General features: G+C 56.0%; 1 protein-coding gene across 8 annotated transcripts in view; it reads left to right on the plus strand.

Annotated features, from left to right (window-relative positions):
• The window catches only part of GATAD2B (GATA zinc finger domain containing 2B), a 42,295-nt gene that overhangs the window by 15,575 nt on the left and 13,430 nt on the right, over positions 1-13,290 (plus strand). For 6 of the 8 annotated variants that reach the window (XR_012584583.1, XR_012584584.1, XR_012584585.1 and 3 more), the window contains exon 2: positions 10,340-10,669. Coding sequence is in view for 4 of the 8 variants with exons in the window: in XM_074566871.1 (XP_074422972.1) it covers positions 10,341-10,669 (329 nt within the window). In the remaining 4 variants the exon portion in view is untranslated. Of the gene's footprint in view, positions 1-3,954; positions 4,608-9,169; positions 9,433-10,339; positions 10,670-13,290 lie in introns of those variants that run through there. The other 2 variants (XM_074566869.1, XM_074566868.1) reach the window with 2 other exon arrangements.

Below are 13,290 nucleotides of genomic sequence, written 5' to 3' on the forward strand. Positions count from 1 at the left end.
TTGCGCTGGGTGCAGCGGCAGTGGTGACCCCCCCTCCTAAGAAATTAACTTTGCTAAAAACACAAACTTTGGAGGGGAAGGTGGGAGAGGGGAAGAAGCGCCTTTGCTGCCCCGTTGGGTTCGTACCGGGCAAAAACTCATCCTGGGGCTGTAAATCCCGGGGCCGGGGAGCAATTCGGGGGCTGGGGGGGCCAGGGTTGTGTTTCACGAGCCGTGTGATTCCCCCCCCCGCCCCCGCAGCTGTGGCCACTGGCATTTTATCCAGCGAATCAGTTTGGAAGTTGTGTCCGTTACCGACCACAGCACTCTTAGAATCAGAAAATGACAGCCGAGTATTTTGCCCGTTCATGTATTAATTTGCCTTCTGGATGGCCGGGGGGAGGAAGCCACCGGGGGGGGGGGACACACACGGGTGTCTCCCAGCGCTCGGAGCCGGCCACGGGAAGGGGAAACAGCAGAACTGTTTTAACGAGTTTGCGCCGAAACGACTGTAAGAATTTACGGTCTGCTGCAACCCCGAGACAGCTCCCCACTCCTGCCGAAAACTGCCCGCACGGTTTGTCTTCTAAAATATTTCCTTTGTCTTATTTTATTATTTTTTTTAATTCCCCTCCCTTGCATCTGAGTGGCAGGGAGAAGCCTCGCTTCACCCCCCGATTTATGAATGACTTCTCCTTTTACGCTCGGTGAATTTTTTTTTTTTAAAGGCTCTGTCAGCTCTTTTCTCTTTGTTGAGGCTGTATTTAGGGCTGTGTGTTTCTTTAAAGCCTCCTGCACCTTCTGCTCTTGATGAAATCTCCGCGATAGGCCCGACGTATTTTCCTTCTTACCTGCAGAAAAATTCCTCCACAGGGCTGCAGCGGAGTGTTTCTCTTTGCGGCTCACACAATAATCCCAGCCCGCCGTAGTATTTCTTGACAACTTACGATCCGTAGCATCAGCCTTCAAAGAGCGACACGTTTTCATTCGATAGTGGGGTGGGTTTTTCTTCCCCCCCCCACCCTTTGCATTAGTGTTCTTGCAGATCTCTCTTCAGACTGCCGAGCCGTTAAGTCATAATTACCTTTTTAGGTTATTATCCTTTTTATAGTATTGTATGGAAATGCTCGTCTTGGGAGCCAGCCATTTTGTGTGTGCTGGGTTGAAATGCGTTTTACGACGTGGATGTTGGTTTGTAATTCAGCCTAGATGGAAGCGCAGACGTCGGAGCGGGGCATGTGCTGGGCTCTCGGCAGCCCTTAGACACACCGTTTCATCCCAACGGGCTCCGGACGAGGAGACGAACCCCGGGGAAACCCGCTTTTTGCCTATGGGCTCGGTGCGTTTTTAAGTGTGCGAAGGGAATCGGGCGATTCGGGGGTGCAGAAGCGGGTTTTGAACAGCAGGAGCCGAACACGTTCAGGTGAGTTGGACCCCAGCACCTGTAGGTGCCATTTCCGCTCCCCGAGCCCGGCAGAACAGGGCTTTAAACAGCTTGTATTCCACCCACGTTATAGTTTTGAATATATAAATGACAGTGCGCCTTCGCTCTAACCTGGGACGGACGCGCCGGTTGGGCGTTGGGTCCCTGGAAACATTACGGATAACGCAGGGACGTTGGGGTTTGGATACTGGAGCCCCAGTTTCTGAGTCTTTTCCGTGCAACCCTGTGTGTTACAAACGCATTTGTTCCGATAATCCAACCCAGTTGCTTTTTTTTTTCTTTTTTTGAACTAGCGCAGCCCCAAATGTTCCCGAATTGTGCGTGAAGGCGCTCGCTTCCCCTGGGGTTTTATTTCATGGGGTGCGGCAAGGGGTACCTGTGACGCTTCTGAATCTCTCATCCCAGTGGGGCTTATTCCTGCTGGGGTAAAATCTGGTGCGACGTCTCGGCTGAAGCTGGAAACAGCGCCAAGCTGCAGATTTAGGCTGAGTCCGGTGGTGGAAGGGCATCTCTGCAACCATCAGCTTCCCTGTATGCTTGGGATCTGCTTGGATGGCTTGGAAAAAAACAAAAATACTGATTTGGGGTTTACTGGTGTTACTGGCCGCGTGTCTGTGGCTGGAGGATGGCATCCTTCTCCTTGATGATGGCGGCTGAAAACTGTTCTCGCCTGCGTGGGATGTGGGAGATGCTCTGCCCTTCTGGACCGTGTCCGTGCCAGCGTTGGGGATATTTCTGTACGTCTCTCCTTCCCTGTCAGGGCGGGAGGAAAAACCGTCCTTCTTGGCTGCTGGAGCGTCGTTGGGTGGAGTGCTCCGCGCACGTGGATGGACTTAGGCTGCACTTGGGAAGAGCAGAAATTAATCTTTCTAGAAAACCGCCCTTCTCAAAGGGCATGGGATGTTCCTGGTCTCCTGAAGCTGCTGCGGATGCCCGTCTGTCTGCGTTTGGTTCTCGTTTCTGGGGGATGGCGTTGACACCTGGCCTTCCCCAAGGCTGCTCCGCACCCGCACTCTGCCGATAGCCTCTGCGAAGGACTGTATGATCCCGTTCCTCATGCGAGCGTGACCAGCTTTCTGTTCCTGCAGCCCTCTCCTGCCCCTACAGGGCTCTGCTTCAGCCACACGGGGAGGATTTTCTCTCCTACAGGCGCATCCATAAACCTCTGTGCAGGAGATACCCACGTGCACGCAACATTTTCGGTGTCTGCAGTTCCTGACCATCGCCTGGTCGTGCTGTAACGTGGCGTGGGGTCAGTACTACGTCTCACAAACAATCTGGAGATTAATTGCCCCGAGCGACGTCCTCGCCACAGCTCTCAATCCTCACTGCGAGCGCTGAGCATCCCCGCAGGTGTCCTCGAGCTGCTGCGGGCACCCACCACCAGGCAGGGGCTGGCAGGTTTGGTTTTGGTGCTTTGTCCTCCAAGAGGGAGCTGCCGGGCCGGTGCTGCCTCCTCTGCTGCTGCGGGCTGGCTGATGGCGCCCTCGGAGCTGTGTCGCGTCGAGCAGCAGGGTTACAACGGTGATGTTCCGCCTGGGCACGGAGCACGGCCCTTGCTCTGTGCGTCGGTACCCGGAGCCCGTGCTGCCCCCCGTGTCCTCGCTCTTCTCCTCCCTGGACGACGAGTGGCTTTGCAGGGAGCAGAGCAGGCGCCAGGTCGGGTTTGTTCTTTTCCTTTCGTGCTTCCTCGGAGGCAGGAACGCAGGGAGCCGCCCCGGCTCTTCCAGGGCTGTTGGCTGCCTCTGTGCTGCTGGAGCAGAGATGAGTAAGGAAACTGGTTGTTACTGGGCAGGGTGGGACTGGGGAGACCTTGTGTCGCTGGAACCACGTGGCCAGGGGAAGATTTTCCTTTTAAGAAATGTCGGAGGAGATCTGTTGTAGAGTCCGTCTCACTCGTGAGGGTGGCCAGTATAAACAGCTTCGCAGGAAGGCGGGAGTAGGGTTGCCAGGAGGATTTTGGAATGCTCTGCAAAAAGTTTTAGCCCCGGCTAGTTCAGAGAGGAGGCGGATCAGTGATCCCTCGTTGGCGGATCAGAGATCCCTCGTGGCAGATCAGCGATTCCTCGTGGCAAAGCAGTGATCCCTCGCGGTGGATCGGAATTCCCTTGTGCAGAGAGTCTGGAGCGGAGGAGAAGAGGAGCCATGGCTCTTGCCGGGCTGGGGGTGGAGGTTCGGAGCGTGTCCTGTCTCAGCTGGTCCACGCGTGGTGGGATTAGTGCTGCCCGGAGCGTGGGCAGATGGAGAGCTCCAGCCTGGGAGCTGGAGGAAATCTCCGGCAGCAGCAGCGTGACGTCTGGATGTCGTGGCCTTCACCTCGGGCGCCTCGCTCGGACTCCTGCGAGAAAGGAGGAGTGTAGGTTGCACCTGGATCGCGTCCAGAAGGAGAAGTTGGAGGATTTCTGTCTGGTTTTTCTGCACCTGCAGCCGCCGTCTCAGCTCCAGGGGAGTCTCCCTGCGTCTCTGCTGGTTTCTTGTAAGGTTTTCCCTTCTGGGTGCTGCTGCTTCTTGGGCAGGCAGGTAGGATGACACGTTATCTTGTGTTGCCTTTCAGCTTTGCGGTGTGTCAGCCTGTTAATTGCAACCCATCAATTAGTTCTGGAGGGGCTGAGGCCCCGAACAGCAGCTGGACGATATGGTTGGTCGCGTAGGAGGCCAAAAGTGTGGGTTAACACAACGGAGGAGCCCTAAAAGAAAGTCAAGGAAGGGGCTGTAACCTCCTGGGGCTTCCTGGCATAAACTCGGGTGGAAATTAACTTCTGTTGATGCTGCCAAATTTCAGTTGCTTGGTCCCACCTTCATCGGGCACATGTGAGGATATTTATCCGTACCGGCTGTATCTAGTCCCTAGATATACTTGCTTCTCCAGTATAATATTAATTTTTTTGGCCCAGCTCACTTGTTAGAACTTTTAAAATAGTTGTCTTGGTTTTTTGTTTTTATGTTTTTGTTTTTTTTTCCTTGTGGGTGCTGTATCAAATATAAATGGAAAATTGGGCTGCTGCTTTGTTTGTCTGGGAATGGCAAACCTGTCTTTCGAGCACCGGAGACGTGAAAGCGCCTCAAGCCAAAGGAGCATCCAGAGGAGCGCGCGGCGCTCGGGCTGATGGCTGCCTCGCTGGAGGGGGCATCGGCACAGCTGGGCACCGGGCTGCCAGGCTCTCGCATGTCCGCACACAACAAGGTGCCTGTGGTGTCGTCTGCGGGCGGGGGGCCGTTGTGAACCAAAAATGAAGGTGAGCCTGGAAACAGGTGACACCGGGAACGCGTGGATCAAACTGGAGGGGCTGCGGAGAGGAGAGCTCTCGAGGTCATAAGCCGGGAGGGGGTGCGGGGACTGGCTGGTGCTGGGGTGGAGAGAGGGCGTTGGAGCTTGCCCGGGTGATGGTGATGGTCGGCAGCGTCGGACTTCATGAAGTTCAACCATGTGACCCTCATGGGGCTCAACCAGGGCAAGTGCAGGGTCCTGCGCTGGGGCGCGACCAGCCCTGGTGCCAGCCCAGGCTGGGTATGGAGGGATGGAGAGATGGAGAGCAGCCCTGAGAGAAGGGCTTGGGGGTGCTGGGGGGGGAAATGCTGGCCATGGGTCGGCAACATGCGCAGGCAGCCCAGAACCTCCCACAGCCTGGGCTGCATCCCCAGCAGTGTGGGCAGGGGGGCAAGGGGGGGATTCTGCCCCTCTGCTCCGCGCCGGGAGACCCCCCTGCAGTCCTGCCTCCAGCTCTGGGGCACCAACAGCAGAAGGACACGGAGCTGTCGGAGTGGGGCCGGAGGAGGTCCCGGAGATGCTGGGAGGGCTGGAGCCCCTCTGCTGTGGGGACAGGCTGAGAGAGCTGGGGGGGTTCAGCCTGGAGAAGAGAAGGCTCTGGGGGGACCTTGGAGCCCCTTCCAGTCCCTCAAGGGGCTCCAGGAAAGCTGGGGAGGGACTCTGGAGCAGGGAGGGGAGCCATGGGACGAGGGGGAAGGGTTTTCCACTGGAAGAGGGGAGATTGAGACGAGATGTGAGGAAGGAATTCTTGGCTGTGAGGGTGGTGAGCCCCTGGCGCAGGTTGCCCAGAGAAGCTGTGGCTGCCCCATCCCTGGAGGGGTTCAAGGCCAGGTTGGACGGGGCTTGGAGCCACCTGGGCTGGTGGGAGGTGTCCCTGCCCAGGGCAGGGCGGGAACTGGATGAGCTTCAAGATCCTTTCCAACCCAAACCATTCCATGAGTCTATGATTTGGGGACCCAAAGTCTTTTGGAAGAGCATCTGCGCACCGAGTGACTGCGACTTGTCCATTTACATCGGGGACATCCCGTCGGTCGAGCACCAAGGTGATGCTCCCATCGCAGCGAGGTGCTGACCGTTCTCCAGCTCGGCTGCGGAAGTTTTGCTGGGATTCCTAGAAGGCATTTTTCCTCAAACGGCGGCTGGTCCGGTCTTGCTGACGGTGCTGCATTTCATCTCTCGGACCGCCCCGTGTGCCTGCGTTGTGGGGGCCGAGCAGGGTGTCCCCCCTTCTCCTTTGGCCGCCTCCTCCCTCTTAAATGTTGGCTCTAAACTGACACCAGCTATTTTTTTTCTGGATATTTGGGAAAGCCTGCTCACCTACAGAGCTGCAACTGGAGATAATTACAGTCTATATCAAGTCAGAAACAAAACATGTTTTATAGCTCCCTTGTTTTCCCCTGGAGGATTTTGCCACCGTTTGAGAATTTTGTTTCAATTTTTGTTTTTTGTTGTGTGGTTGTTTTTTTTTTTTTCAAAGAAGTTCCTTAGGGAAGCAAGAGGGAGAGCCTGCTTCCTGGGATGCGCCAGATCTCCGGGAGCGCTTTTGCCGGAGGCAGGCGAGTCTGGATGGTCTGGTTTTGGTGAGGATGTGCCGCGATGCCCGTTGCCTCCCGTCCTTCAGGTGTGACTCCAGCACACCCGCGCTGTCTGGGGCGGCCGACCGGCATCGCTCAACGCACCCTGGTCCTGTTACCGGCTGATTAATGAGGCTGGTTTCTTCTGCCAAGCGGCTAAAATTCAGAGGGGGGGAAAAAATCCGCTCTTGCTTAGTTTAGAATTCCAGACCGCCGATAAAGCGGAGGTGCTCCATGGCCAGTCCTCCTTTCCCAGTCCAACCAGGGCCGTTTAACCTCTGCTCTGCACTGGGGTTACGGTGACACAGAGTGGGGCCAGTACTGAGGTTCCAGACCGCCTGGCCTTTAGGCTGGTTGATCAGCCCATGGTTAGAAGAATTCCTGCTCTTTTCTGTTGATTTTTGGGTGAAGTGGAGTGCTCTTCCCTGGCTTGCCCAGTTCCTCAGTCGAGATGCTCTGGAAATTCCCAGGAAAGCTGCAGTTTCTCCCTTCCCCCTCCTCGCAGCTGAGTGTTCATGCTGAAGGGCCCCATTCAATAAAGAATCTGAAGCCTAATTTAATTTTTATTGAATCTGGCTGAAAGCACGTGCTCCTTACCCAGCCTGGAAAGCCTCCTCTTGAAAGGATTAAATAGTTGTGGTACCTGTTTCTGATAACAGCGCTTTTGATTTGTTTCTAGTACCGAAGCCACTTACGTTAGAGGGGAGAGGGCATTTTGAAACCTTCAGATACCATCTACCGGCGTCTGTGCGAGCAGGGGGTTCATTCCCGGTCTGCTCAGTCCTCCCCTCCTGCAGCAAGTGGGTGTGCTAAAGGACACTGTCGAAATCCCGCTGACTGGTGGCCGTCGAGTCCTGGATCGCTGTGGCGTTCCCTTGGTGTTTGTTGGCCAGATCTTTGATTGCCAACCCGCTGTTTTCCCCTTCTGCCTCCTGAGATGGTGTTTCTTTAACTTTCCAAACGACAAACCGCTCGTGCTATGGCTCTGTGCGAGCAGGGGACAGCAAAGGTGGAAAATCACGGGGGTGCTGTGATGCTCGGGGACATGGTACCGCTCTCGCCATGGAGCATGATGGGTCCGCGTAGGTGGGGGACACCCAAAACGCCACTTTGGTGATGGGAGCGGCAGGTCCCTGGGCTTCCTGTGGGGAAGGGGAGGTGGAAAGAGACCTTCTGTCTTGCAGAAATGGAGCGATAGGTTTGTTCTCGTGTCGTACCGCCGCTGTGCTCCTGCCTGGTCTCGCTGGTGGTGGTGGGCCCTGGCTGCTGCCGACTCCCTCGCTCGGCACAGATCCTGCCGCTGCCTCCGCCGCTGGTTTTGTCTCATGCTCCGACTCGGATCGGAGCGCAGCAATGTGGCTCCTCATCCCGTGCGAGCCTGCAGACGGGGCTTGACAGCTTCCTTCTGGCGGGAGGGCAGGGGCAGCCCCCAACCAGCAGGTCATTGCTTCTCTTTTCCCATGTGGCAGCTCAGGGGGCCAGCGGCGGCCGTGGGTCTTTAAAGGGAGCACCCAACTCCGCTCACGTTTCTTGGCGCTGCTTTGACTTGCTTAAATAACTGCCTGCGAAGGGCTATGGCTCGGTCTGAAACCTCATCACAGCCCAGCAACTCTCCCTTTGGGTACGTTGCTTTTTTTTGGCCCGTGCCAGGTTTGCTGACGTGTCACCTTGAGGTGCCGATGTCATCTTTCATATTTCTTAAAATGGGCAAGTTTTTACGATGATCTGATGGTTTTCCTCACACGGGTACATCTCACTACCCTTCTGAAGGCCAGAAGACGACCACTGTGCTCTCAGGAAGCCTGAACCTCCTTTGTGCCCTCTAGTATTGTTTTATTTTGCTGCTTGCCAGCAATATTGCAGCTGCATTTGTCTTGGTGTGGGAACACGACGTGAAATATCCATGTGCATGAAGCAGATTTTTGAGTACCAAGTCGTAATTCAGTAGAATTATCAGTCTGGGTGCCACCAGCTCTCCTGTGCTGGCTGTGTGGTGTTTGGGGTTTTTTTAAGCGATACATTCAGTTCATGTATCAACGTGGAGCTTGTTTTGTAGGGACGAAGTGGCTTCTCAGTAGGGGAGAACCCGCGGGATGACTTGACCGCACGGCGGGGTGGGTACCACTATCTAGGGATGCTTTTTTACTGTGTCCTCAAGCAAACGCTGAAGCGATGGCTGGTTAGAAAGTGCCTGCGCTCCCTCCCCGCACATCAGCCTTTGTCTGCCAGGTATCTGGACTTCTCCCTCCTCCTGCTCCTGCTTCTGCTCCTCCTCCTCCTCCTCTTCCTCCTCCTCCTCGCTTTCTTTCATCTCCCAAGAGTACGAAGTGGAGGAAGCAGCCGTGGAGGCCCTTTCATGGCTGAGTTAATTGGAGCTCGGCGCTTTCCCAGCAGCCGGATCCAGACCGCAGCGCCGGGTGCGGTGAGGCTCCTCGCTATCCCATGCTCTCTTAAATAACCCACCGCCGCTCACAGCTCCAATTTAACCTGGGGTCACTTCTTAGGGACGGGGGCGGAGAGCGGCATTTCATGTGTCTCCCTTGGCTTGCCTGCGCTTGCCTTTCTATATTTGGTTGCAGAAGACGTGCATTTTCCTGCAGAGAGACCAGACTGTCAAGTAGAAAGAAGTCGAAGGTGCTCACCCTGAACGTGGCAGCCTCTTTGAGATCGGGCTGCGCCAGAGGCTTCATCGGACTCTTTTTCTATTGCGTTGTGAATTTGCATTTGTTTTCTTGCTGCCTGCCGTGGCTGCACCCCTTTTTTTAAGAGTAAGGTTTCTCTAGCGCAGTTCGTACCCTTGAAACCGTATTGATGCTGCAGTTGAACTCGTGTGCCAGCTGTGCTTCGGAAGATGTGTAATTAGAGGGGATTTAGAACTGAGCCAGAACAACATTTTCTTGGCAGAAATTTGGCTCGGCGCAGCTTTGTCTCGTGAGGAAGTTTAGGAAGCTCCACCTGAAGCCAGCGTGGAGGAGCAGAGGTGCCCAAGGTTCGGCTGCTTTGGCCTCGTCTTTCGACTCGGAGCACACAGACCTTATTAACGAGCCCCTGCGAGCTGCTGGCGTGCGGAGCGAAACAAGCTATCGGTGGTTTTGAGACGGCCACGTCTTAATTCTGACTTATTTCCTGGTTGTTTGTTATCATCCCCAGCCCCGGTCTGCGCATCGGTAGGTAAAGACCTCACCCAGCTGGTCTTGCCCTGTTTTCAGGTGGAGCTCCCTCGGCTCTTATTTTTTTTGTAGGTAGTTTCTTATCAGCCTGGGAGCAGAGCAATGGGGCTGGGATGGGCTCTGTGGCTCCTTCCCTCTTTTTTTTACTGCATCTGTTTGCCACGGGGCATTTTTGCACCTGGAGGAGAGGCAGGCGGTCGGCCGGGGAAGATGGAGAGGGAGCGTGGGTGGAGATGCTCTTGTGTGTGCCTTCGTCCTTTGAGGGAGAAGGTGCCTCGCATTCCTCACCCGAGAGAGCAGAAAGAGCGGGGAAAAATCCCGTGCAGCAGGGGAATTTCTGTATTCTGGAAGCTTGCTACCAAACCTGGTGTGCCGTGGCATTCATACCGATAACAGCGGGCTCAAACCATGCCGCAGGTCCCCTCAAAAACCAAAAGTCGGTGGCACAAAGCCTGTGCATAAAGACTTATAAAACCTAAGGCTGGGCACACGCAGCACGAGGAGGGACTGAGCTGCCCTCGTCGTGTCCCTGAACGACTTGAGCGTTTCCCAGTTCCTCTTTCTAGTAAACCTTGCTGGGTCGCAGCTGGTGGGGTTTCGATGCTGAAGGAGGGGTTTTGCCCCCGTTCTGGGGGGGGTGTGGGGTGCTCTTGCCCGTTTGGTGCGTGCGGTTCCTTCTGCTTGGGAAACTCCCTGCCTGGCGGGGTTGGGATCGTTGGGATCGGGACGAAAAGCATGCGGCACCGCTGCCGGCAGGTCACCGCACGCCGGAGCGTGGGAGGCGGGTGCTCCCCGAGGGGGGAGGCTGGGCTCGGAGGTCCCCGCCGGCCCCCGGGGGAGCTAAGCCGGGTTTGCTGTTTGCCGTGATATTGAATGTGTCCTTATCTCAACCTCTGTCCCGCAGGATGGACAGAATGACGGAGGATGCTCTGCGCCTGAACCTCTTGAAACGGAGCTTGGACCAAGCAGATGACCGGGATGATGTCCTGGCAAAGAGATTGAAAATGGAAGGACATGAGGCGATGGAGCGCCTGAAGATGCTGGCACTGCTGAAGAGGAAAGACCTCTCGGGCATCGAGGTGCCCCACGAGCTCCCGGTGAAGCAGGATGGTGTGAAAGTCTATGAAGAAAAGCTGAATGGGAGCCTTAGGCCCCATGGGGATGGCAGGACTGCAGGGAGGCCAGGGAAGGAAAACATTAACGATGAGCCGGTGGATATGAGCGCGAGGAGAAGGTAGGTGCCAAATGACTGGAGTCTGTAGCTTGCCTGTTGTTAATCCTGTGCTCTGCCAGATGTGAGAACCCAAGTCAGAAATTAAATCGACATTTTGCGGTCCTGGGGGCCTGGGGGAGTCTTCCTGGTGTCTGCGAGGTCCCTTTGGCTGAACGCCGAGAAGCGGAGCCTGCTCTCCCAGTAGAGCTTCCCTGGAAGGCATTCAGCACCGTTCTTTCATTGTTTTTGCTTCTGCTGCCCTTCTTATTCCACCCCAAAACCAGATGGATTTTGTTTCTTCCTCCGTCCGTACGTTTAGTGTTATGAGCTCCAGTCGCCGGGTGGCTGGCAGAGCAGACCCTGTGGGTGCGCGCGAGGGACGAGGGCTTCCCCTCCGGCCAGGACTTTTTATTAGCACCTACAAAAGTGGCAGCAGAAGTCCTTTATTTAGCTGGAGGCCAGCTCTGATGCAAGTGGCACGGACAGTCGCTCTCAAACCTGGCCCTCGCCAGGCTCCTGCCTCTGCGAGGAAGAATTAAATGTTTTTTCCTGCAGAGCTTTCCTTTCCAAAGTGCAGGCTGGGCTGTCGGGTGGAGGAGCAGAATGGAGGAGTCCTGTTTTAAGTAGGTGCAAAGTGCTGAGACCTTCCTGAGATGTTTTGGTGGGTGAAAATCTGGCCATGGGCTGGCAATGTGCGCTGGCAGCACAGAACCCCCCGCAGCCTGGGCTGCATCCCCAGCAGCGTGGGCAAGGGGGCGAGGGGGGGATTCTGCCCCTCTGCTCCGCTCGGGGGAGACCCCCCTGCAGTGCTGCCTCCAGCTCCGGGGCCTCGGCACAGGAGAGACACGGAGCTGTGGGAGCGGGGCCGGAGGAGGCCCCGGAGATGCTGGGAGGGCTGGAGCCCCTCTGCTGTGGGGACAGGCTGAGAGAGCTGGGGGGGTTCAGCCTGGAGAAGAGAAGGCTCTGGGGGGACCTTGGAGCCCCTTCCAGTCCCTCAAGGGGCTCCAGGAAAGCTGGGGAGGGACTCTGGAGCAGGGAGGGGAGCCATGGGACGAGGGGGAAGGGTTTTCCACTGGAAGAGGGGAGATTGAGATGAGATGTGAGGAAGGAATTCCTGGCTGTGAGGGGGGTGAGCCCCTGGCCCAGGTTGCCCAGAGAAGCTGTGGCTGCCCCATCCCTGGAGGGGTTCAAGGCCAGGTTGGACGGGGCTTGGAGCCACCTGGGCTGGTGGGAGGTGTCCCTGCCCAGGGCAGGGGGAGACCTGGATGGTCTTTAAGGTCCCTTCGCATCTAAACCCTTCCATGAGTCTGTTTTGTGGGAGGCTCAGATGAGTGACTGCCCCTTGCTCAGCAACCAGGTACCTGTGGTTGAAGCGCGTTTGAAGGTGTTGGTAATTCCTGCACAAAGCTGCCGCCTGCAATGGCGGGAGCTGCATTCACGGGCCAGGAGGTCGATGACGGTGTCCCAGCTGGTTGAGTACGTCTCGGCGTGTGGACGTGGGGGAAGTTTGGCTGCTTGAGCAGGAAGGTCCGAGGGCAGCGTGAGCCCTCCTTGGGACGGGGTGCCTGTTCCCAGCCTTCTCTGTTCTTGGTCTCCCCTTTCATCGAGGAGCCAGGATTGCGATTCAGCAAAACCAAGATGGTTTTGTCTTCGTTGTTGTGTCATATTGGGGTCTTCTTGTGTTGGTGGGGGCTTTTGGATGACGAGGGGGTGCTGCCAGCGCTTCTGTGGGGCTCCTGTCCCAACAGGAGTGGTGAGCGGCTGATGGACCGGGGATTTGAAGGCAGGAGATCTCTGCGCTTCTGGGTGCTGTCAGTGTAGTAAATATTATAAAGATGAATGCCTTCATAGACGCTTTCTGATCTGGCACGCTCCGGCTTACGGAGCATCACAAGTGGTGAACAGACCTGGAGGTGGGAAGGAGAAAATCACCTGGATTGTTTTTCTTTAATGACAATATACATGGCTTAAATCTGCCCGGCCGCCTCTGCCGCTCGTTCAGCCTCCTGTAAAATCTGAAGAACTGCGTGCGGTGAGGCAGGGATGTTATAGTTGTGCACCGCGGGGTTTTATCTGTGCCCGTGGGAGCATTCGGGTACAAGCAACACCCTTTGTACGTGCCCGGCTTTTGCTTGTGTCTTGCTCCCAGCGCATCTTCGGGGTATCACACCTCTGAAAAGCCCAATTCTCCCCAGAAGCCCCGTGCGTGAGACAACACGGGTGATACTCAACCCCTTGGCGAATGGGTTTCAGCTCTCGAGGAATAACCGTGGCACTGGGTAAGTTATTGTGCAGGTCATCTTCCCCCGAAGAGCTGGCAGGCGAACGCCAGCAATGCGGAGGGCTGAGTTACTCCAGTATTGTGCAGGACGCGGGGAGTCCGGTTAGGGACCAGCACTGGGCGTGGGCACCGGGATTGAAAAGAAATCAGCCCTAAAAAGAGGTAGAAAAATTCTGCCGCGAGTTTTTGAAATAACTCAGTGTGAAAAATATCTCTAGCAAGTGAAATAAGGCTAAAGGGTGTTTTAACTTTCCTAACCAGGGGTCACGAAGGTGGAGTTTGCTCGGGAATATGCTCCACGTCTCCTCACCTCGGCCTGCCTCCTGCACCGTCGGTGCAGCTCTTCTTCCACTACTTTTGT

The sequence above is a fragment of the Larus michahellis genome, chromosome 24 (assembly GCF_964199755.1).
Source record: "Larus michahellis chromosome 24, bLarMic1.1, whole genome shotgun sequence".
In the NCBI taxonomy this organism is placed as follows: Eukaryota; Metazoa; Chordata; class Aves; order Charadriiformes; family Laridae; genus Larus; species Larus michahellis.